Source organism: Neurospora crassa, linkage group VII (assembly GCF_000182925.2).
Source record: "Neurospora crassa OR74A linkage group VII, whole genome shotgun sequence".
Lineage (NCBI taxonomy): Eukaryota > Fungi > Ascomycota > Sordariomycetes > Sordariales > Sordariaceae > Neurospora > Neurospora crassa.
The window spans coordinates 2,764,697-2,788,652 of NC_026507.1; the positions used below are offsets into that span (position 1 = coordinate 2,764,697).

At 52.6% G+C, this 23,956-nt stretch overlaps 4 protein-coding genes across 9 annotated transcripts; 2 read left to right on the top strand and 2 right to left on the bottom strand.

Annotated features, from left to right (window-relative positions):
- The first annotated feature begins 2,696 nt into the window (after positions 1–2,696).
- Positions 2,697–9,150, top strand: wc-1 (white collar-1). 4 transcript variants are annotated; one of them, XM_011396850.1, is made up of 3 exons: positions 3,279–3,605; positions 4,009–7,351; positions 7,419–9,057. In XM_011396850.1, exons 2-3 carry the CDS (start codon positions 4,454–4,456, stop codon positions 8,022–8,024), a joined length of 3,504 nt encoding a protein of 1,167 aa, XP_011395152.1. In that variant the 5' UTR covers positions 3,279–3,605; positions 4,009–4,453; the 3' UTR covers positions 8,025–9,057. The 4 variants fall into 4 exon arrangements, with proteins under 4 accessions (XP_011395151.1, XP_011395152.1, XP_011395153.1 ...); XM_011396851.1 differs by having other exon boundaries at positions 3,565–3,588; positions 7,419–8,190; XM_011396848.1 differs by lacking the exon at positions 3,279–3,605 and adding an exon at positions 3,768–3,791 and having other exon boundaries at positions 7,419–8,190.
- Positions 9,151–9,604: 454 nt separating this feature from the next.
- Positions 9,605–14,482, bottom strand: NCU02355 (hypothetical protein). The gene is made up of 2 exons (XM_954683.2): positions 14,425–14,482; positions 9,605–14,359 (listed from the first exon to the last, which is right to left on the bottom strand). The coding sequence occupies exon 2, from the start codon at positions 13,659–13,661 to the stop codon at positions 11,487–11,489; it is 2,175 nt and encodes a 724-aa protein (XP_959776.1). The 5' UTR covers positions 13,662–14,359; positions 14,425–14,482; the 3' UTR covers positions 9,605–11,486.
- Positions 14,483–15,428: 946 nt separating this feature from the next.
- Positions 15,429–21,054, bottom strand: pbd-1 (porin-binding domain protein-1). Its single transcript, XM_954682.3, has 5 exons — positions 19,990–21,054; positions 19,801–19,903; positions 18,886–19,729; positions 18,239–18,798; positions 15,429–17,506 (listed from the first exon to the last, which is right to left on the bottom strand). The coding sequence occupies exons 1-5, from the start codon at positions 20,433–20,435 to the stop codon at positions 15,839–15,841; spliced, it is 3,621 nt and encodes a 1,206-aa protein (XP_959775.3). The 5' UTR covers positions 20,436–21,054; the 3' UTR covers positions 15,429–15,838.
- Positions 21,055–21,805: 751 nt separating this feature from the next.
- NCU02353 lies at positions 21,806–23,951 on the top strand. 3 transcript variants are annotated; one of them, XM_011396847.1, is made up of 4 exons: positions 21,806–22,028; positions 22,153–22,811; positions 22,915–22,950; positions 23,113–23,951. In XM_011396847.1, the coding sequence occupies exons 2-4, from the start codon at positions 22,463–22,465 to the stop codon at positions 23,676–23,678; spliced, it is 951 nt and encodes a 316-aa protein (XP_011395149.1). In that variant the 5' UTR covers positions 21,806–22,028; positions 22,153–22,462; the 3' UTR covers positions 23,679–23,951. The 3 variants fall into 3 exon arrangements, with proteins under 3 accessions (XP_011395149.1, XP_011395147.1, XP_011395148.1); XM_011396845.1 differs by having other exon boundaries at positions 22,157–22,811; XM_011396846.1 differs by having other exon boundaries at positions 21,806–22,811.
- Positions 23,952–23,956: the final 5 nt, after the last annotated feature.

The following is a 23,956-nucleotide window of genomic DNA, read 5'->3' on the forward strand; positions in this document are numbered from 1 at the left end:
GGGTCAAGAAAGTCAGTCAGTCGAGACGGTCAAGATGTTGTTGGTTCGAAAAGGAGTCAATCAGGGGGGGTGGGCTTTGAATGTCTGTCCTGCTTTGTGTGCTGGTTTTCCAATCACAATCACAAGGGTGAGAAAGATAGAGAGAGAGAGAGAGATCGACGGTGTACACGTGTGTAGTGTTTCTTTTTCTGTTCATCCCTTTTTCTTTTCCTGGATTTGCATTGCAAATTCGAAGAAAATAGAGTGGTAATGAGCAGATGGGGGAAATCGATCGCTGGTATGCGAATCGGGAGAAAATCCCATGTTTTGTAATGCTTTGGGCCATCGCCCACTGCTTGGGCCGGGGGAGGGAAGGGAGCATTGGGAGATCATCGGGGGGATTTCGGTGTGTTAGTGTAGACTAAGTAAGTACTTTTGACTCGCTCGTCCAGGGCTGGCCCAGCTTTTCGACTCTTGGGTGCTGGCTACCTACCTAGAGGTAGCTTAGGAACGAACAAGCTAATGGTTGAAACCGTCCATGCTGACTGATCTTGCGAGTGGCGGGTATCAAAAAAAATGTTCCATGCATAGAGTGTTCTCGAATTTATAACATGAAGATACATGGCGGGTATGGTGGGAAATATGTTGATGCAAGAGGAGCAAAACGCGCTGCGAAATCGAGGGCCGTTTTTGCCGAACCGAGACAAGCTCTCAATTTTGGGCTAGTGGACGACGGTGTGCGCAAAGTGTGTCTCGTCACACACGATTGTTGTAAGTCTATTCCGCGCCATGGTTGTTTGAAATTCCGTCCAGAGCGAGTCGGGCTGATGTTTCCATTTCGAGACTGCGGAAGGCGCTGAATATATTTCAAACAATAGATTTTCATGCGAACGCATGTCTTGCTGCGTACGGTGGCAGTTGTGGGTTGCAGGTTCGAGGGGGTTGGTTTGCTAACTGTTCTCCATACTTAGTCATAGTGCGAAGATGCTGTGGAAAAGTACACTAAAAGGAAGCAAAGCCAGTGGACGAAGGAGAGGATATTTTCGTATATGTAAGCACACGAAAAGAGAGCATAGGGCGATCGCGATTTCCATGCTAGGGTTCTGTCGATCGGCTGTGAAGGTGGGGAGGGCTTTGACAAATAGTGTACGTGAAAAGAATCGGGACCCCTTCGTTCGAAAGTCGGGCACACCTAACTGAACCTCATGAGACCCGTCGTTCAAAAACGACACTCCTCTTTTCGGAGGAGCCTCACGTTCTCGACTTTCCCACACACACACGCTCCCTCCCGTCCGTTATCAGAATGCGACTAGTCAAAAGCCAGTCCGAAAAAGTTCGGGGTGCAGCGTAATTGCCAGAAAATTCTAGCTGAGTGGCTCGGCTGGCGCTTCCTTGCCAGGCAGGGCAGGGCAATGCCAGGGTACAGTAGCAGGGTGTGTGCTAGCAGGATCATGTTCACTCCACACCAAGGGAGCATCATTGCTGTGGAGTCAACCTCATGGTCAATGTCCGATAATCCGGGTGTGTCGTGAACATGGACAAAGGGTCATGGGAAGGGGGAATATGGGCTTTCATATTCTTTTACTTCATCTTTCATGTCCTTTTTCGGTGTGTCTTGTGCTGAGGTCATCATGTCGGAATCTGCCAAGAGACGCCGTCTTGGGGGGAGGGAGGTTGAGGGATTGGCATGGTGACTGACGTCGGCTTCGCGGGGCCTCCGCCGGCTTTAAATGCTGCCAAGTCTTTAGGTTACACAGTACATAGGGTGCAGCATGTGGCGCCATGTACCGAACTGTAGTGTATATGATGGGGCGAGGGGTTATACGTATGCACCTTTTTTTCTGGATGGGGTTTTCAACTTTTTCAGGGTCCTATTCCCAAAGCGGATGGGATTTGGGGGAGGCTGTGAAGAAGGTCACGACATGTTTGCATATGATATCATTCTGACCCAACAAATTGGCGACGACGTGGACGGGGCGCGCCGAGCGGCGATGAGTCCGTAACCCCGAGATGGCGGGCCGGGATCATGGGCGACGGTGGAAAACAGGGCAGGGCAGGCAGGGCAGCACACATTGCAATGCCCTCATTTTGGGCCCAAAAAAGGGCGCATTTTCTCCCATTTTGCGGCGCTGGAGATGGGGCACGGGGTGGATTAGCTAACATTGGACACCCCTCTCGAGGGCCAATGGGCACAAGGAAAACCCGGGGGCCGCGGGGCCGGCGGGGGGAAGCGGTGCGGGATTGGCAGGCCCCTGTGATGTTCTCGACCGCGAGAAGTGGTGGTGACTTGGTGTGAGTGGCTGCCAAGACAAGACTTGTTCAAAAAAGAGGGGCGCGCAAATATGTAGCTAGTGTAGTGTAGTGCAGTGTAGGTCCCGTCTGCCGACCTTCCACTTCGTCTGGCCGCTCGGGGTGTCTGTGAGCTTCCTGAGCCTTCCTTCACTTGGTTTGCCGTTCGTCGGCTGCTGGGCCGCCAAGAGGGGAACGGCGAGTACAAAGGGGCCCCGCCCTATCAGGTCTCTCTCTTCCTGAGGAAGGGCCAGTGGCTACAACCTAATCCGGAAGCGTTACTTATCAAGTGTGGATTCGCGTGTGAATGAAGCTGCAGTGAATCTGCACCGTGGGACCAACGGCCGGCTGCGGTTCATTCTCATTCATAGAGTTCAAAGGCACTGACTGACTGACTGACTGCACTTTGTGGTGCACTGCACTTGTAAGACGTGGGTGCGGCCACCTCCATGCCCATTGCATCACACAACGAACTGAAGTCAACCATGGTCCAGTCCTGCGTCGAATTGCTTTCCCAAAAACATTCGTCCCTGTGATACCCGACCCATTCCTTGGGCAACAACCTCATACTACCCTCTTTTTTCTTTTTTTTCCTTTTTTTTCTTTTTTCTTTTTGTTTCTTTTTTGGACTTGACAGACGACCCGGGGGCTTCCCAGGCTTCCCTCACACGCTTCCCTCCAGCTTGGGCAAAGAAAGAAAGGCCTCTCTTTTTCGCCTCTTCTCACCTTTCACAGCCCTCGGGACACACGCCGTTCGATAGACGCAACGTCACTCGTCGACCGTCCCGTCTCTGGGCCACCAATCAAGACCGAGTCCTGCCAAACCCACGGCCAGAGGGGCTCCCATCGTCTTTGCTGTTAGGGCAGAGCCGGATTCCGATTCCTCCATCCCGTCTTCCACTTTCCCATCCCGTATGTTGGAACTCTCTTTTTTTCTCCACGTTCCGTTGCGAAGCTCAGCTGCCAGCCAAGAACCACGCACCACATCGATGCCATCCATCCCGGAAACACCCACTACTGCTATACACTTTGACACTACCTACAGTACACTCACTACCACATCACATCTACCTTATCCTGGTGGCCATTCAGCTAGATAGTCCATACTTTCTTTCTTCACCTATTCCCGGCCCTTGTTCGTTAGGGTTTCCACGCTTAGTCCATATACACACTGCCGGGCTCGTTGCAAGCCACCTCGGCCACCCTTCCCTCCTCAGCCTCTCGAGTCTAATTACACTCGTCTCCTTCCACTTATTGGTGCAGCATAGCGTCTCCATTCATCTTTTTTCCCCTCCTGGGCTCGCTCAGGGTCCTCCCCCAGTACGTCCGCATTCCACGTGCGTCCCCTCTGCAATCTGCAGCCTGCGCTTGCTTCCGTGATCCGGCGGCGTCTGGTCATCTCCGAGTCGTCCCCCATCCATCGCGTACCTAGAAAGAAGCTGAGGTGATCGATCCCCTGTGTCGCTCAAGCGGGCTTCTTCCATGTTTGGGTCCAAGGCAAGAAGGCTACGGACGAGCGCACTGTACGCGTAACACTCGATCGCCCGGCTCCGCTCCGTCTACCCAAATCACCACACAACTGCACCGCGTGCCCGCATGCCGGTTTCCTGGACATTCCCAGTCCCCCCCTGCGCTGCTTCGTCCTTGCTTACCTACCCCGAGTCACACTTCACCTTCCCTGCCAAGAAGGCCCTGATTTTCTTTCTCTTTCATACAGCTAACCGCTGCCTGGTCACCTAGATAACTGGCGCTGCCTTGAATACGCACACGGATACAGATATACTTTATTCTTTTTTTCCGACAGCCAAACAAACTTCCAACCCTATGCTTGGGTCCGCCGCCACACTACATCTCCGCACGTTCCGTCCCACCTCCCCTTCCGTCTGCGTCTCCACGTCTGAGCTTCCTTTCCCGTCTGCTTGAGTGACAGCTTCGTACCGACAAGCAGGTACCAGTATCAGACGGCTTATTGATCGATGCAGCAACGACACCCACGGTCCCTCAATGTGATCACCCGACCCGGCCCTTCCTGGCGCACCACCTTTTAGCACACCTATACTACGACCAAATCCTAAGAGAGAGGAGAGAGAGGAGAGAGAGGAGAGAGAGAGAGAGCTTCTTAGCTAAGAGCTTGTTTCTATTGTCAACCCATTACGAATCGCTTGGGGCGACCGATGCAGCCACCATGAACAACAACTACTACGGTTCCCCGCTGTCTCCTGAGGAGCTTCAGCATCAAATGCACCAGCACCAGCAGCAGCAGCAGCAACAACAACAACAACAACAGCAGCAGCAGCAGCAGCAACAACAACAACAGCAACAACAGCAACAACAGCATCAGCATCAGCAGCAACAAAAAACCAATCAGCATCGCAATGCCGGCATGATGAATACGCCTCCAACTACAAATCAAGGAAACAGCACGATTCACGCTTCAGATGTAACCATGTCAGGAGGAAGCGACTCTCTTGATGAAATCATCCAGCAGAACCTCGACGAAATGCATCGAAGGCGGAGTGTCCCCCAGCCCTATGGGGGCCAGACTAGGAGGTTGTCCATGTTTGATTACGCGAACCCCAACGATGGTTTCTCGGACTATCAACTCGATAATATGTCAGGAAATTACGGGGACATGACTGGCGGCATGGGCATGTCAGGGCACTCGAGCCCGTATGCAGGGCAGAACATCATGGCCATGTCGGACCACAGCGGTGGATACTCGCACATGTCGCCCAATGTTATGGGCAACATGATGACTTACCCCAACCTCAACATGTACCACTCTCCCCCGATCGAGAACCCCTATTCTTCGGCCGGACTCGACACTATTCGCACCGATTTTTCCATGGACATGAACATGGATAGTGGCTCCGTCAGCGCAGCCAGCGTACATCCCACCCCTGGGCTTAATAAGCAGGACGACGAGATGATGACCATGGAGCAGGGCTTTGGTGGAGGTGACGATGCCAACGCCTCTCACCAGGCCCAACAAAACATGGGCGGTTTGACTCCGGCCATGACTCCGGCCATGACCCCTGCAATGACCCCGGGTGTCAGCAACTTTGCACAAGGCATGGCTACACCAGTCTCACAGGATGCGGCAAGCACACCCGCGACAACCTTCCAGTCTCCGTCCTTATCCGCAACAACACAGACAATACGAATTGGGCCGCCGCCACCGCCGAGCGTCACCAATGCCCCCACCCCAGCGCCATTTACCTCGACGCCGTCAGGTGGAGGAGCGTCCCAGACAAAGAGCATTTACTCCAAAAGCGGTTTCGACATGCTGAGGGCGTTGTGGTATGTGGCATCGAGGAAGGACCCAAAGCTTAAGCTCGGTGCCGTGGACATGTCTTGTGCATTTGTCGTCTGTGATGTAACACTCAACGATTGCCCCATCATTTATGTGTCCGATAACTTCCAAAACCTCACGGGCTATAGTCGCCACGAGATTGTCGGGCGGAACTGCCGCTTCTTGCAGGCCCCCGACGGTAATGTGGAGGCTGGCACCAAGCGCGAATTTGTCGAAAACAACGCCGTATATACGCTCAAGAAGACCATCGCGGAGGGCCAGGAGATTCAGCAGAGTCTGATCAATTATCGGAAGGGCGGCAAGCCTTTCCTGAATTTGTTGACCATGATTCCCATTCCCTGGGATACCGAAGAAATCCGTTATTTCATTGGATTTCAGATCGATCTCGTGGAATGCCCTGATGCCATAATCGGCCAGGAAGGAAATGGGCCCATGCAGGTCAACTATACCCACAGCGATATCGGGCAGTACATCTGGACGCCACCTACCCAGAAGCAACTGGAGCCTGCCGACGGCCAGACTTTGGGCGTTGATGATGTTTCGACACTTTTGCAGCAATGTAATTCGAAGGGTGTTGCATCCGACTGGCACAAACAATCCTGGGATAAGATGCTTTTGGAGAACGCAGACGATGTTGTCCATGTGTTGTCGCTCAAGGGTCTCTTCTTATACCTATCTCCGGCCTGTAAGAAAGTGTTGGAGTACGATGCCAGCGACCTCGTTGGGACCTCGCTGTCCTCGATTTGCCACCCGTCCGACATCGTGCCGGTGACGAGGGAGTTGAAAGAGGCCCAGCAACACACTCCAGTCAATATAGTCTTCAGAATTCGGAGAAAGAACAGTGGTTATACCTGGTTTGAAAGCCACGGAACATTGTTCAACGAACAGGGTAAGGGTCGCAAGTGTATCATTCTTGTGGGGAGAAAACGCCCCGTTTTTGCTCTACACAGAAAGGACCTCGAACTCAACGGCGGTATTGGTGACAGCGAAATTTGGACCAAGGTCTCGACATCAGGCATGTTCTTGTTCGTTTCGTCGAATGTCCGGTCGCTCCTGGATTTGCTCCCGGAGAACCTCCAAGGTACCAGCATGCAAGATCTCATGCGCAAGGAATCCAGAGCCGAGTTTGGGAGGACGATAGAGAAAGCTAGAAAGGGCAAGATCGCGAGCTGCAAGCATGAGGTGCAAAACAAGCGTGGCCAGGTGCTCCAGGCCTATACAACATTCTACCCCGGAGATGGTGGTGAGGGTCAAAGGCCAACGTTTTTGTTGGCGCAAACAAAGCTGTTGAAGGCGTCATCAAGGACACTAGCTCCCGCGACCGTAACGGTCAAGAATATGTCTCCGGGCGGTGTTCCTTTGTCGCCAATGAAAGGGATCCAGACCGACAGTGATAGCAACACTCTCATGGGCGGGATGTCGAAGTCGGGAAGCAGCGATAGTACGGGGGCCATGGTCTCAGCTCGTAGCAGTGCAGGACCCGGCCAGGATGCGGCTTTGGACGCCGATAACATATTTGACGAACTCAAGACAACGCGTTGCACCAGCTGGCAGTACGAGCTGAGGCAAATGGAGAAGGTGAATCGCATGTTGGCCGAAGAGCTGGCGCAGCTTTTGTCTAACAAGAAAAAACGGAAACGAAGAAAGGGAGGAGGTAACATGGTGAGGGATTGTGCAAATTGCCATACGAGGAACACGCCCGAATGGCGGCGTGGGCCAAGCGGGAATCGAGATCTATGCAACAGTTGTGGGTTGAGATGGGCAAAGCAGGTAAGCTATCAATTTCCTTCTTTGGATTTGTTTGCCCCCCACGTTACTAATGTGGAAAAATGGATAGACTGGGCGCGTATCGCCGCGCACCTCATCCCGAGGTGGGAATGGTGATTCGATGAGCAAGAAGAGCAATTCACCTAGTCACTCGTCGCCCCTTCATCGAGAAGTCGGCAACGATTCACCGTCTACTACCACCGCTACCAAGAACTCACCCTCTCTTCGAGGAAGTAGCACCACTGCACCCGGTACGATCACAACGGACAGCGGACCAGCAGTCGCATCGAGCGCTAGTGGAACCGGTAGTACGACTATAGCTACTTCAGCCAATTCTGCTGCATCAACCGTCAACGCCCTGGGCCCTCCTGCGACAGGTCCCAGTGGCGGCTCACCGGCTCAACATCTTCCGCCTCATCTCCAGGGAACACACCTTAACGCCCAGGCCATGCAGCGTGTACACCAGCATAAGCAGCATCAGCAGCATCAACAGCAGCATCAACAGCAGCATCAACAGCAGCATCAACAGCAGCACCAACAGCTTCAGCAGCATCAGTTCAACCCTCCACAAAGCCAGCCACTCCTGGAAGGCGGAAGCGGTTTCCGTGGAAGCGGAATGGAGATGACCTCAATTAGGGAAGAGATGGGCGAACATCAACAGGGCTTAAGTGTATAGGAACCACTCGGCCCATTGACTACATCGTCGACCTCTTATGACTCATCGGTCTCAAACCTGTCGTTGCCTGCAGTGGAAGTCGGTGACCATACTGACCCCCAGCAACAACTACAAGATCAAGGCCGCTGTCAGACTCATAGGCTGGGACAACAACAACAAAAACAACAACAACAACAAGAAGGAGAACAACAACAACACAAAGAACATAGTAGTACGAGTCTACCGTCCCAGAGGCAACGGTTACACAAGGAGCTTTGTGAGTTCCATGAGTTGCATGATTCGCGGGAATGGCAGCAACAACACCAACAGCAGCATCTTTATGCCTCACAGCAACGACAACATCATGTAGAACTGCAAAAGAGGTTGCAACAGCGGCAGCAAATGCAAATACCGCAGCCGCAGCAGGAGCAGCTGTAAGAGTAACTACGCCCATCATCACCGACCGAAGGACCGAAAGACGATATTGAGTACACCAATAACCTCGGCGGCCCATCTCATGGCCACTGTCTCTACTCGCAGCTACTATACGTTACCTGGGCTTCAATACAATAGAGAGGGTGTGTAGAATATGAGGGGAAGACGGGCAACCAACATTCCCGGAACGGACGATGGGAAAACGCTTGAGGCCCATGCGGTCGTCGGAGAGAAAAAGGAGCAATCTTACTAGAGATTTGCAAACTTCGGATCATACCAGACCTATATACATACATGCACACATACTCGTATACGTATGTCATGATAGTTTTCTCTTTCTTTTCTTTGTATGTGGAGGGTTATTCAACAGAAGAAGGCCTGTATAGTGTAGACTTTTACATTAAAGTGGCACGAGCTAGTAAGGATGGAGTATTTTCAACAAGGGTAGGAAAAAGGAAAGGAAGGACAAGGATTGGTGAATGGGCATGGATAGGTTGATTTGAGTAAGACTGGTTGGTTGGTTGGTTTGGTTGACAGGAGCCGGAGCGTTTTAGAAATCGGCTGCTTGCTGGCTTGACACATTGTGTTTTCCAATTTTTTTTTTTTTTTTTTTTTTTTTTTTTTTTGGGATGTGCTTTTATATACATATATATCATCATAGTTGGTTTTGATTAGGTCGTTTATGTCCTGCATTCAAATATGCATTCTTGAGCTTCAATCTGATTGATGTAGTTCTTTCATCATGGTCGTTATCTTGATCTTTGACTGCACTGGTGGCATACGTTCCAGATGGAGAATATGTTTGAACCAAGTGGGCATGGCAATGGGAGGAAGGCAGTTTGTTGTCCCTTTGCTATCTTGCTGGTTGAGCAAACAGACCATGCATGGTAGGACAGGCCGTAATCGTAACCATATACCGACCAGTCGTGGTCTGGAAGCGGAAAAGAAAGAAGAGAAAAAAAAAAGGCTCATTCTGCTCGTTTTCATGTGTCGATGAGTGTATTTACTTTGAGCGAAATAATCATCTCATCCCAAGCTAAGTTGTTGTCTGTACGCTTTATTTCACTTCTACAAAGCACCGCCTTTACCAGACTCACAGCATTGCTTTTTATGCTCTGACATTGCAAACCTTGACAACAACCTCAGTCACTTACGACGACCATAATGGCGAAACGACGCTCTTTCCCATTGTTATAGGCAACTAACTAACTACTACTAATAGTGTTTGTTAACCTGCATAATTATAATTTGTTGCATGTTGCATTTCGAAATGATTGAGCGGGGTATTATCCATTTATCCATCCATCCATCCATCCATCCATCCAGCAGTTTTCCATTTCTCTTTTCCGCTTCTTGCACTTTGCGCTCAATATTCCTTTCCCTAACTCCCCAACTAATTCCCTTGTTTGAAGGGGGAAGAAAAAGAGATAACAATGCCAAACCATATCTGCCAACACCAACAAACACCATCACCACCACCATAGCCGGTGAAACTCCATCTATCTGTGTACCTATCTATCTATCTCGCATGTCCACCCGTCCCACATAGAAGAAAGTCGATAGTGATGATAGAGAGATCTCCAGCCAAATAAATGGTCCATGTGTACTTGGACAGAGTTGTGACCGCGCTACGGTCCGTAATGGAAAAAGAAAGAAAAAAGGACAAGACCGATGGACACAGCGTGTCATGATGTATGTGTGAATAATAATGGGTATGCAACGAGTTACCAAATATGCAGCTGCAGTAGGATAGAGAAAACGCCCACTTTGTCCCCCTCCCCCCCATCCAGAGAGAACGCCCCACCCAACCAATGCCAAAGCTTGCTTCCCAACTCCTTTGTATCCATGATGTGATGTGATGTGTAACCCGGAATCGGGGGAAAAAAAAGGGAAAATCGTGACGAGATTAAAGGACAGATCCCACACACCACAAGTCCCAGCATAGCACGCCGTGTGGTAGCTGTGCTGTATATGTAGGTTCAAATTCCACGCCTCGCCCCTTGTTCATGAAAACCCTCTTACCAGATTCAGCCCATCAGATGGCTCAAACCATCCCAAGAATAGACAGCCCGCGCCATTCGTAAGTTTATGTCATGATTGTAGGAATCATTATCGTCGCTGCTGTTTTGAAAAATAAAGAGAAAGGGATGTCCAGAGCTAGCGCTGCAGCCTGAGCAACCAGGGTTGACTGATACCATTTACCACATGCACGCAAGTTTCATTTGCGAAGCAGACAATATATGGTCAGAAGAAAACCGGAGTAGATGGGGAGAGAAGAGCCTGGTGGAAGAGTGAATGCCCGTGGATGATGAAAAAAATATGGGTTCGGTTGTTGTCGGCAATGAATGTGAAATTTGCCGCCTGGGGAAATGAAGAGCATGTCTCGCAACTCGCTGTCTAAGCAGCACATAAAACGAGCCTGTCTTTTCAGAAGGAGTGTAATGTGGATCAAAGAGGATGTCGTCCATACCCATGCCGGTGTGTTGGCCCAGTCAAGTCAAATATGACTCTTTGCGCTTCTCGTTCCAGAGAGGCTTTCGATTGCGATGCAGCTGCTCAAAGACAGCATTGATGTAGAATGCGATCTGCGAAATCGCTTCCTGTTGTGTCTGGTGTTTGTTGATGTGAGTTGTTCGAACGGTATCAAAAGAAAGAGTATGAGAAGAAACAATGCTGAGGTCACACCATCCGCCAGTATACCATTTACATGGTAAACAACATGGTGAATGAGTGAACAAAATGCAGCTAGCTGTATGGGAAAAAAAGAAGCCGAGAAAGTAGTGTCTCAGAGACCGCTTGTATATGCGCCGAATGGGAACCGGAGACGATGCCGCGATAATAGAAAACGAAGGATGAAGAGGAAGATGAGAAGTGAGTATGATAGCTCAACAACTCGAGGGTAACGAGATCTTGTAGCAGATGCAATTACAAGTGAAATGCAAGTATGCAGATCCGGTGTCGAAAAACCGGTAGCGACAAGCGTTCAACGCTTGCTTGTCATTGTTGACAAGAATTCCCAAAAGCCCAGTCAAATCTCCATGGACTCCTTTACTGCGACTTTGCCCACAACGACTCAACGGTGAGGTCCAAAAGCTCTTCACAGAAGTCGTCAAGCTCGATGATCCTAAATCGAGAACCCCATCTGGAGGTGAACTCCGGGTCCCGCCAATCTTTCGCAATGTTGTTTTTCCAGCCGTAAAGCTCGATCTTCCAGCCACGAGCTAGTGCCCGCTCGGTGTTCTTCTTGAAACCGTCCGAATACTCGGCGCATGCAGCATCACCTGTAGCGAGAACCATGGTACCGGGGTTCGGAACGTCCAGAGCGCTCTGTAGAATCTTCAGGTGGAGTAGTTCATCAACGCACTGTTCACTGCGCGTTTCAGGGCCCTCTCCCGAACCTTCAGAGCGGCGACCATATTTCTTAGATTTCTTCAGATCTAGAGAAGACGGCTTCGTAACACGTGAGAGAATGCACATCTCGTAGTTGAGCTCCGCGGCTTCCGTCATGTAGTCTGGACGCCTGTAGCTGTGATTACTCACAGAACCTGCAACGACCCTCTTCTCAACCTTTCGGCCACGAGTGAGGATGGTATCAAAGTTCTTGAACGAGAATGGCACCTTAAGCCGCTTCTGTGGCGAAAAGCCACGGCTCTTCTTCATGGTATCGTAGAAGCCAATGACGATGTTGGACAGATCGACAAAGATATGGACGGTCTTGGATCGGACTGCGTTTGTTCCAGACGCATGTTCCTTTTGGACCTCCTTATCTTTGGCTCTCAGACCCAAGAGCTTGTCGAACAAAAGACGAGCCTTGTCTTCCTTGGTTGTCCAGTAAGCCGGATGAATGTCGACAGTGCCGAGGAGAGGATGTTTCACCTCGTAACAAGTGATGCCACTGTACGGCTGAGACTTGGCCACCTGGCACTGATTCTGTGGGCGTTGAGCTATGGTATCAACAGCTGCCTCAGCTGACCCCTTGGATTGTCTGATTGCGGTGCTCGGACTATCAGTGCGGTTATCTTCGAGCTTGGCAACGATGGGAGTGGAAGGCGACGCCCATGGAAAGGTGTAGTTGGCCGTCACGTGGCCATTACCTACAGGCCCATAATAGACGTTGTTCGCGTAGATGATTGAATAAGAGTTGGCAGGAGGTGCCAGGCTACCAGGACCAAACAAGGGCTGCGTTCCGCTGAAGGGCCCGTTGAAATTTACGTAAGTAAGTCCAGCCGTGTTTCCCATGCCTGGTAGAGGTGCAGACTTGGGTGTGTTGACCGCAGCCAGCGGGATGGGTGATGCAGTGTTCCCGCCGATATCCATAGCTTTGGTTTCAGATCTCGGCTGCGGTCTCTTCAAGATGGTTATTGCGGGTTTCGGAAGAAGCGTGGGTGAAGGGGTCGAGTGGGAGGATCGCGGGCTCCCTGATAGAAAAGAGCGGGCGGAGCGGGCGGAAGTGTCACTGCCATGTGTAGGGCTCGTCGTAGGAGTGGGAAATCCTTGGTCTTTGACAGTTGCTGTCGCTCGTGGATCGATCTTGAGATCCTTCTTGCGCGAATTCGTGCTCGCAGAAGCGTGGTTGGATTCCTTGATCGCCTGAATCATGGCAGCCTCAATCTCATCGGCACTCATCGGGCATCTCGCAGTTTTCTCAGACTGCTTGGTGGCCCTGGGAGATGGAGCGCTCCCACGCTGATCGGCCCGTTTTCGTTCCCTCCACTTCCGTTTGAGATCATGGCCGACTCTCTCAATGTAATCGTCAGCGGCTTGCTGGGCGTATGCGTCCGCAATCTTGACGTCGCAACCGGCACTTGAAGCCTTGTTACGGACAGCCCAATATCTGCGGGCGGCTTCGGGTTCAGAGTCATCCACAAGCTTGTTCATTTCCTTCTGCATGCGTACGAGCTTGGCGTAGTTGGGGTGGGACATCATGGCCACTACTTCAGGATCGGCCGTCTTCTGGAAATCGTCCCAGTTGGTAGGCTCCAAAACCGTCGAGTAGGGAATAGCCTCGAGTTTGGCAGTCATGTCGGGCTGCTCGCAGATGCGGAACTCGCACTTGGTCTTGGAGAACAAGGTTTCTTGATCGGCTAGCGAGAGTCGAGCGACGGGAACTGCGTGAGAAGAAATACGCTGAGTATATGATTCTCCCCATTTGCCAATCAGAGAAAAATCAGACCCGAGCCGTCGGCCCTCAGGCTCATTGCGGCCAAAGAACGAAGTCGCCATGATTGGCTGAGATCCAGTTGGGCTGATGTGGCGCGGTGAAACCCGAATTATTGTTGAAATACTGGAAGATAGGGTAAGGATAGCCTTTGGTGGACTGGTGACGCGAGCACATCCAAGGAGAAAACTAAATGATGAGGTCGAATGGAGGGGCCAGATGACCCGGCTTCTTGTCGGGGGTTAACCGGCGAATTGGTGGACAACAAAGAAGACGAATCACGGGGGTCGGTCGGGTTCTCTTCTAGAGCAGAGAAGGGTGATCGAGGGTAGGAGAATGATGCTGAAGAACAAGAAGCATTGTAAAGACACCGCCCATGCTATCAGAAAAAGAGAGTGCGTGCGACCTAGGTGTCTACCTAATGAACACCAGAAATGCAGCGCATCAGAAACAAGGAGGAAAGCAGTCGGTGGTGAGGCGGGAAGTCTGTATTTGTATAGTTGTGAGTCCCAGACTTGGATTCCAAAAGAGTCGACGTGCGCGCGACTGGAAAAGGTGAGATGAAGTTGAGAAAGGACGACGACAGGAAGGCGAGAGCGGCTGCAGTGGTGGGCGCGGGCGCAGGCTCGATTGACGGTACGTAACGCAAGATGGGAAAGACACCAGAGGCAAGCCGCGGCGTGCGTGGCGTAAGGTAGCGTGCGTGAGTGAGTGACAAAAGGACGGATGCTTGCTTGCAGTGCTTGACTTGCTTGCCGGATATCTGAGATTGTATGAGTTCAGAGTTCACCAGAATTCAATGGGGGGGTTTTTTTCAGGAAGACTGACTCGGCTGAAGACTCGTTCTCCAGATATCCCGGGGCGGCAAAGATGGTGCAGTGAGGAGGGGAATGGAAGAGGGGGGGGGGGCAAATTATCGGTGGTGACTCTTGAGTTAAGGTGCCGTCGGTGATACAGTGGCAGTGAATGAGTGGGTGGACCCCGCCCCAAGCCCCCAACAGCAAGAGGCCCAGCCGGCCGGGGATCGGGCCAGACGGAAGCTGGCTCCGGCACCAGCTGGCAGACGTGTGAGCTGTTGGCTGTTTGCTTGCAAAGCGGACCGTCGAGGTTGATGACAAGAGTGTCTGGCCAACTGATTGGAAGATGGTTCTCTCGATCCATTGCACCCTTTTCAAGGTGCTCAAGCCCAAGCTCGCTGCAGGCCGCAGAGCCTCAAAAGCCCCTGTAGTGTAGACTGGACACTCGCACGTTGATACCTCTAGGTATACACGCAGCAGAAGTGTACCGCATCCAAAGGCTGAACATGGCCGTCCTTCTCCGTCCAAGTGTCATGATTCTGTGATAATCCCGTGTGAACCCAGATCTGCTTGCCAAGGGACCCTTTGCCCCTCTGAAGAATTCAACTTCATTATGGCCTCCCGCGGAGTCGGCAGAAGGGGTCCATTGCGCTATAGATCGCTGTCTAGCCTAGGCTGTCTCACAAGCTACCCTGTCACAAGCATACATAGCACAGTACACAGTAAGATTGCGCCGATGATACTGGGCATGGCTGAATCAGATCGCTGCGACTGGATACATACATACGAAGAGTGCTGAGTACACTATACTACCGTAACCCATCTGTAATGAAGCTGTCAAGGTTTATCCGTTATCGGGCCCGTTTAATGTGATTCACGACGCTTTTTGGTTTGCTGCTGCTTGGATTGATTTATCGTTAGCAGCTTGATCAAGGTTCGAAAGGGCCCCGCTGTATCCTGATTACCTACCTATGCTGCCTTGTTAAACGTTGGAGACAATGCACTAACTCAGCAAGCATCAACATCCTCATTGATCCAGGGGGGAATACCTATGCTTTTTGGTGATACTCTATAGTGAAAAACTTTTGAAGCCGACAAAACTCCGCCAGCTAGTTTGGAAATTGTAATTAACGATGTACTCCCAAGCATATTCACCAGTTTTAACCAGACAACTCCCTCTGCCAAACATCCGAGTTCCGTATATTCCTTTTGATTCCCAACAGTTAACAACATGCAGAATCGAGGCTAAAAATGAAACCATGTGATGGCCGAGATATCGTCTACTGAGTAGTACTGACAAAAGAGACTTCAGGGCTAACCCAAGTAGACGGCGCCGTCCCAACCAGAAACCCCATCCATCATAAACGCTTCCAGTACGGCAAACCTACTCCGTTCCTTTGCTACAAGTGACCTCAACCTCAACTTGGCTTGGGATCCGAATGTTTTTAAGCCTTCAACCCCGTTGCCTTGACGCTCGTCAAACCCTTTGCATCGGCCAGAAAAGCCTCCTCCATCTGTTTCCTTTCCTCCTCCGTGACCAAGCCCTTCTTGATCTGATCCTCAAGCCACCACCTTAAACTCTTCTTCCTAATCTCCGCCTCCGTTAGCCCCTTGTTCTCCTCCTTACTCTGCCTCATCATCTCTTCCCACCCCTCCCTGCCCCCTAGCAATTCCTCCAAATGCTTCGTCCCCTTCTGCATCTGCTCGCACCACTGGAGGATGCCCTCCTCCAGCAGACTCAGTGCCTTTTTGTGCTCATCCCCTTCGCCATTCGCCTTGGCCTCGGCTGTTTTGGCAGCTTTGCGCTTGTTTGCCTCTTCCTGCAGCGCCTCATCCCGTTCCTTCCTCTTGCGCCTCCGCTCCTCCTTGAGAGCTTTGATGCTCTCCCAGTGAACACTGTGACCCAACCCAGCGTACTGCTCCGCCACGCCACCATTGCGAACAGAAGCCCGGTTAAGGGGCGGCGCGGTGAAAAAGAGGACACGTCCTTGGTCGTCCGTCTGAAACTGCTTCTTCACCTCCTCCGGGATCTCACTGTCGATGTTCTCGGCAAGGGTGTAGACCTCGGGGGCACGCGGCGCGTTGTACGCATTACCAGCGGCCGAACCTGGGGCGAGCTGCTGTGGCATGGTTGGTGGGTGCTGCTGCATGGGAGTTCCCATCGGAGGTGGCTGGTGGTGCCTGTTGGGCGTGGGGAAATTGGGCGCTATTGGCGACGGCTGCGGATGAGAATGGGAGTGATGCGCTACCGGCAAGCCTATGGGTACACCAGGGTGGTGCGGTAGACCGACTCCAAAGGGCTGTTGTTGTTGTGGTGGTGGTGGTGGTGGCGGGTGCGCGTGCACCGGCCTGGAATGTGGGTGATGGGGGTCGTACTGGGGCCCGGGAGGCGGCGCCGGAGCGAGCTGGCTTTGTGTGGTCGGGGGGCCGTGGTGAATGTATTGAATTTGCTGGTAGGGCTGGTGAAGTTGTTGTTGTTGTTGTTGTTGAAGTTGTTGTTGCTGCGGCGGCGGCGGCGGCGGCTGGTGTGGAGGCTGAGGAATTGGGACGTGTTGTGGCCCGGGACCGTGGTACGGAGGAGGTTGTTGGTGCGAGTAAGAAGGAGGCTGCTGGTGTGGGTAATAATGGGGGCTTGGCTGCATCGGGGGCATCCCGGGATGATGGGGCTGCACGTGCATGGGCATGCCGGGCATTGGCTGGTGCTGGTGCTGGGGTCCTAGTGGCTGCTGATGGAGACCCTGATGGGGATGTGGTTGCAGCTGCGGTTGATACTGATGGATCGGCGGCGGCGGGTGCGACTGCGGATGACCGTGAATCTGGACGATGTGAGGAGCGATGCCGTGACCCTGGGGTGGCGGCTGCTGCTGCTGCTGTTGCTGCTGCTGCTGCTGCTGCTGTTGCCGTGGTGCAAAATGCTGCACGTAATGTTGACCTCCAAACGCGACGTGTCCACCAGGTCCAGGCGCGGGAGCGACAGACGGATGGAATGTTGGTGTTCCTGGAACACCACCAGAGAAGGACTGACGGTGCGATGATCCGGAGCCAGGGCCAGGACCAATAGCCAGCGGCACAGGCGCGATGAATGTTGGGTGAGCTTCTGGCGGAGGCGACTCCTTGTTCGAGAGATCTGTCGTCAGCTTACTACTTCACACGCTTCCTTTCCAACGCTTTCTTACTAGTCTGTCCCACAGTGGAGGTAGAGGAGGAGCAGGGAGGTGTGACAAGCTTTTGTCTAGTGCAAAGAAGGTTTGACGGAAGCGCGCAGGGAAACTTCGTTGTGTGTGCCGAGGATCGATGGCGCGGCAAGAGGCAATGGGAACGAGAAAAAATTGACAAGGATGAGTGAAAGAGAACTGAAAGAGGGTAACCCAGTTCAAGGGATAGTAGAGGAAGTGGCAGGAGGGGAGAAAACTGAGACAAACACATGTTGAAAGAGGGAGAGTAAAAAAAAAAGAAGAAAAGAAAAAGAAAAAAAAAAAAACCAATACAAGGGAGGCACTGACAGGTTGACTCTGGCACTAGCCTCGGTCTCGAACGGAAACGAAACGAGGGATGACCCGGACGTGGGAGAGCGGGATGGGTCGAGTCATGAAGAGTGAGGCTGCGAACGAGGAGTGAAATCAAACATAAAGGACGGAATGACAGAACCAGGAAGAAGCACTGAGGAACAGGTGAATGGGATGGATGAATGTGGGGTTGGGAAAATTCTCAAAAGCACGCATTGAGAGCCACTTTGTTTGCTCTCCTGCTCCTCTCTGGAGGGAGCGGCTCCTATGGGCCTGGCAACCACCTCGCAACAGAAAACAATTCAGAGAATGACGCTCAAAGAAACCAGCTTCGCTTACATTGGGCTCACGAGGGCGACGATGGACCGCCCCAATGAGGGGAGGCGCATTCGGGCTTCTCCACGTCGGTTTCGGCAAGTCGTCCGTCTCTTTGGCGTCGGCTTGCAGCAGATGCTTGATGGGACTGGGGATCTTCCTCATGGTGCGCGGCACAGGCCAGAGATCCATCTCATAGTCCTGGTCGCGAACCTCTTCGGGCAGACAGCTGGACCACGTCTTGACCTTGTTGAACTTGCATTTCTCTTCGTTGTACCGCGCCTCGCAGACATACACCATCTTGTTATAGGGCAATCCGCGAGGGCGGCCCTTGGGGTAGCGGGTAATGAACATGACGAAGCATCGGTCCTCGATTTCTTCGATCCGGTGGTCGCGATACTGGCCTGTCTTGACCACCTCGTTCTCGTAAAAGAACTTGTCATAGCGATGGACCGTCTGTTCTGGGCGATAGAACCAGCAGGCGTTCACCCACTTCTGGCCAGACTTGTCCGACCACATGCGGTAGATCTGCGCGACTATGGGCTTGGAAAGATCGTTGGGGTTACGGATGTGAACCCAATCACCTATAGTCATAGTCAGTCATCTGAACTCAAGATGGTTGGCGCTGGCGCTGGCGCTTTTCCTTGGGGCCCGGATGCATGAACACATACCCACTCGCCACAGCTCGCCTCCGTGCTCAATGCTGTCCAAGGGCAGCTTTCCATCTGCGTCGCGAAAGTCATCGTCGGGCTTGGCCTTTTCCTGCTCCGTGAGGGCGCGCGCCTCTTTTTGTAGTTCAACCGCATCTTCATACTCTTCACTCCCCTGTTCGTGGAAGAGCTTGGCATTCTCAAACATGAGTTCCAGGTCCTGGAGGACTTGGTCGAGATATTGGTACTTTTTACGCTTGTGCTTCCTGATGATCATATCCAACGCAATTGGGTTGCGCACGGCGGCGTAGTAACCCGGGCTTTCTGACTTGTCAGGGAGCCTCTGAAAGTGATTGATGCGCACATGGCCATTTTCGTTTTTGAATTTCCGCAGCCCCTTGAGTAGGGCCTGTATCCTGGCCTCTTGCGGCGTGAGGACCTTGAGGGGTCTCGTGTGCTTCTTTTGGGCCTCATCATCGTCGTCATCTTGTTTCCTTCTTCGAGACCGGCCACCGCGTCTCCGTCCACGCCGGCGCCGCCCATCCGAGTCGACAGCATCCGAGTCATCCGATTCTGATTCTTCCTCCTCCTCTTCCTCCTCTTCCTCATCCTCTTCCTCTTCGGGGGTTGGCGAATCTTCAAACTCGGGTAACGGACCGTAGTCGGGGATCTCGGCGTCTTTTTCGGTAATGTCCCCCTTCCGGACGAGTTCGGCAAGCTTTCCTTTGAAAACCTCGAGCAACCGACCGGCGTCGGAGAAGATGGGGGCGGAGGGTCTATTGTAAACTTGTGCGTTGTGGCATATGCGCGTCACGTCTTGAACGAATTCGTTGAAGCTTGTGTAGCTCTTTTTGCCCAGCTTACCCTGCAGTGTTGCGAAGAAACATGGTCAGCTCTGGCTTCATGAGTGCAGGGCAGCGAAACATGTCAACCTACCCTGATGGTGCTGAAGGCCATGGGGGTCTTGATAACCTCAAAGTAATCGGGAAGACTCCGCTTGTTGACTAACCTCTGGAAGCCAGAGGCAATCTCGTAGTCCCTACAGACAAGATGGTTAGCGTGCCGATAGGTTCGCGAGGCACAGCATGAGTACCTGAGCGCAGCAGGGGGCAGAGGGTGACTGACTCTCCATCCACCTTGATGGTGTACCGACACAGGTACTCGGACGTGTCTCTGATTAGCTGTAAGAGATCCTTGGCAGAATCACTCTCTTCTTCGTCTTCTTCGTCCTGATCGTGGTCCTCGTCCTCGTCGTCTTCTCGGTCATCGGCCATGTCCGCATCTTGGTCTTTGTCGGTGGGTTTGCGCGGCTCGTCGTCTTTGGCATCGGCATCCTCCATGTCTACATCGTCATCGACGTCGCCCTTGGCCTCGATGGACTCGCGTACCTCGATCGCGTCACGGGCCGGGGCAGCAGCCATAATATTGCTATTGGTGTTGCTGGACTGTCGTCGCGTGGTTCTGGGGGTGGTTCTGGCGGCTGTCCTGGTCGGGGCAGCAGCTGAAGAAGTGGTGTTCCTCTTGGCGGGGGAGGAGTCGCCTCTGCTGGGGCGCTCGCGCAAAGTGGGCATCGCGGCTACGCAAGCTAGTGTAGGTACGCAAGCTACGGGGATGTGGTAACGGGAGGGCAGATTGTAGTGTAGAGAGCTGGGACGGTAGCGCAAGGGTGGACTCCTAGACTCCTCTCCCCGGTCGGTTTGTCTGTGTTTCTCCAAGGTGTTTCCGTCCGCCAGACAAACCAAACACGCAGCGGCAGCAGCAGCAGCAGCAGCAGCAGCAGCAGCAGCAGGTGCTCTCCCTCACACATACACGGTTCTCCACGCGCAGTCCAGAACACAGACACAGACACAGGTTCAGACGCCCGCTGCTGGAGCCAAGCCACACCCTATGTCTAAGGTAGCAGTAGTAGTGGTAGTAGCAGTAGTAGTAGCAGTAGTAGTAGAAGTAGTAGTTGGTTGGCGTGTTGGCTCTGTTGTTCTTGTTGGTGGGTGTTGATTGGGGTACCGTTGCCGGGGCCGCGAGTCAGTCTGTGTGCGTCGATGGCAGAAACCAAGAGGACGACGATCTCCTAAAAGATGCCCACCAAGGATACCTCGTGTAGAAAGTAGTGTAGTGTAGTGTAGTGATGGCTAGCTCTTCCTGGGGAAACACGCGAAACCAAGACGAGGGTCCAATTGGTGTCGATTGCGGCATTGACAGTGACTGGCTGGTTGGGTCGCTTGTCCGTCGCCTCCAGCACTTCAGTTCCCTTGGGAGTCCACCTTAACCGCACCTTAACGTCTTAAACGTGCTATTAGACGCGCCAAACCCTCGTTAGTTGCTTAGGTAGGTTGACAGTAACGGGTTCAGTTGATCGCCTGCCACGAATGCATGACCCCTGACCATCTGTTATGTACTTAGCTAAGGTTCCATGCTGTGTGGGCTGGACCGTGCGTGATTGCCCGGAAAGGCCGATCCACTGCGGCCCCGAGCCCCGCGACGGGCGGGGAGGAGGGGGTGAGCCCCGGTGGGCAGAGCAGCTGCTTAGCGCCTTGCTCAACGCTTGGGCGGGGCTTAAATGCTTGGACTGCCTGTTACATTACATTACATATATCGATCTTATAAGACCGGGACTCTATACGTAGGGCTCCTCTGTCTCTGAGGACTTTACTGCATACAAGTAGGGGTAACTAGAGGTATAGGTACTACCTCTACGTACGTGTGTCATCCGTTGTACACTTCAGATCGTGTCGACGCAACATCCACATGGCAGTCCGAAAAAGAGGAACCGGACCGCGTGGTGTTTCTGCTGTGCCATACAGCTCAGGTCAAAGTGTCACGTACCTCTAGTGTACGGGCATGGGCGCTAATCATGTCGCCAACCCACAGTGACGTTTCACGCCCCGTTCGTTGTGGGAATTCCCCCCATCAGCTTGAACGGTTCCCGCATTGTACCTCTCCCCCCTTATTGATACACTACTAGTACCGTAAGCTGTAAGAATGACACCTCATCAGCAACATCAATCTTGTCACCTGGACTCCTTGTCTTTCAAACTGTTGGACGAACCAACCAGGGCAGTTTGAGGTTGCAGCTTGCTCTCGTCCCATCTGGGTTGACATCGTGACATACTTCGATCTGGCCGCGCTTGCATGAACTGTTCCGCTTGTGTGTACCTTGACCCCTGGTTTGTCCACCTCCTCCACTTGACTACTAAAAGACCCATAACCTTTCTCTTGGAAAGGTACACCTTGAGTCTTGGGAAACCGTAGTTACAAGGAAGAGCTTACCATCCATCCTAACTTGCGCAGACAGAGCACCACACCGCCGGTACAGCCCTCCTTCCGTTCACATCGGCGCATAGAGGTACCATATCACTATCCGAACCAGGACAGGAACCTGACGGAAGCTCTTATATACCCACCAAATGGTCTCTGCACTTGCGTCGACCTCTTTGGCCAGCTTTGAATATAACTCTCGACTTTCACCCAAACCTAGATAAATTATCCACCATATCCAATCTCACGGCGGATCTCTATCCAGGACATCGACCGTATCACCTATCCTCAAAGTATACTGTTGTCAACACTAGCACACCATCACCAACGCCAAGTGAGACCAATGCCGCAAATTCAGTTACGCCTCAGGACCCCCAGCGGCCAAACCCGCCTTGAAGTCGACGACGAGTCCATCTTGCAAGACCTGGTGGTCCAGATAAGGACGGCCACCAAGATCGACAAGTTCTCGTTGAAATATGGCTACCCCCTAAAAGATCTCGATATCAGCAATGAAGCGCAGAAAGTCACCCCGCTCAAGGACCTCAAGCTGCGCGGAGAGACAATTGTCGTGGCTCCTCTGGAAAGCGCTGCTTCGTTACCTGCGGCAGAGCCAGAAAAGCCCAAGTTCACCCCAAAGGGCATTGAGCCGGATGAGACGTCCATTGAGTGGCCTGAAAGAGGCGGATATCTTGGTGAGCGCTCACTCTACAAGCAAATCCTGATTACCCTATACGATTGTTCGTATAACTTGTGATGAGTGTATCCTAACGGAGAAACCCGCCCTGCACGACACAGTCCTCCGCGTAATGCCCGATGACAACAGCTGCATGTGTAAGTTTCACCACCCTTCACACCCTTCACACCCATTCATAACCCATTTCACCACCGCCCGTCCGCCCCCTTGCGCACGCACTCACTTACTCATTCACTCTCTCATCCCACTCATCCCACTCATTCACTCGCTCACTTTCTCGCCTCTGACAACCATAACAGTCACAGCAGTAGGCGGCGCCCTCTCCATCGCCAACCCGTCCGCCGTCCTCCGTCGCCAAGTATCCAACTACATCCTCTCCCACCCCACCGAGTACACCGCCGCGATCCTTGGCTCCCCGCCTTCGGTCTACGCCTCCCGCATGCTGCAGTCAGACGTCTGGGGCGGCGCCATTGAGCTGTCCATCCTCTCGGACATTTACAACATTGAAATCTCTTCGATCGACGTCAAGTCTCTCCGGGTTGACCGGTTCGGCGAGGGCAAGAGCCTGAGAATCCTGATTCTCTACTCGGGCATCCACTACGATCGTATCGCCTTTGCCATGGATCTGAGTTATCCCGTCGAGGTGGACGTGACAAAGTGGAGCACGGAGGACGAGGAAGTGTTGGATAAGGCGAGAAAGTTGGCGGAGCAGTTGCAGCGGATGCATTATTATACGGACACGACGGATTTTGTGATCAAGTGTGAGATGGATGGGTGTGGATGGATTGGACAGGGGACGAAGGATGCGGCGAAGCATGAGAGGGAGACGGGGCATGGGAGGTTTGGGGAGATGGAGATTAAGTGAGGATGAGGGAGGAAGGAAGAAAGACAGAAGCGAAAATGGACAAGGAACGGGGCAAGAAAGGTGAAGGGGATGATGGAAGGGGGGCGATGTGAACAACGCGGGAACTCGCCGGGTGAGGCTGTCGGAAGCCGAATGTTGAGGGTCTCCAAGGGGTTCATATATACAATCACACTTGTACCTACGTCTCGTACATAATGATTGCCGATTGACATTTTCACTTGTTGCATGTATGTTCCTGGTGGCATAGATACATAGTAGTACTCCCCAATCCCCCCATC

Bases quoted from the DNA above. Each gene is read 5' to 3' on its own strand.
- NCU02355 (XM_954683.2), bottom strand. From the start codon at position 13,661: ATGGCGACTTCGTTCTTTGGCCGCAATGAGCCTGAGGGCCGACGGCTC.
- wc-1 (XM_011396849.1), top strand. From the start codon at position 4,454: ATGAACAACAACTACTACGGTTCCCCGCTGTCTCCTGAGGAGCTTCAG. The intron at 7,352-7,418 runs GTAAGCTATCAA...AAAAATGGATAG, and splicing joins GGTTGAGATGGGCAAAGCAG to ACTGGGCGCGTATCGCCGCG.
- NCU02353 (XM_011396846.1), top strand. From the start codon at position 22,463: ATGCCGCAAATTCAGTTACGCCTCAGGACCCCCAGCGGCCAAACCCGC. The intron at 22,812-22,914 runs GTGAGCGCTCAC...TGCACGACACAG, and splicing joins TGAAAGAGGCGGATATCTTG to TCCTCCGCGTAATGCCCGAT. The intron at 22,951-23,112 runs GTAAGTTTCACC...CAACCATAACAG, and splicing joins CGATGACAACAGCTGCATGT to TCACAGCAGTAGGCGGCGCC.
- pbd-1 (XM_954682.3), bottom strand. From the start codon at position 20,435: ATGCCCACTTTGCGCGAGCGCCCCAGCAGAGGCGACTCCTCCCCCGCC. The intron at 19,904-19,989 runs GTCAGTCACCCT...TCTTGTCTGTAG, and splicing joins ACCATCAAGGTGGATGGAGA to GGACTACGAGATTGCCTCTG. The intron at 18,799-18,885 runs GTATGTGTTCAT...CTATGACTATAG, and splicing joins AGGCGAGCTGTGGCGAGTGG to GTGATTGGGTTCACATCCGT.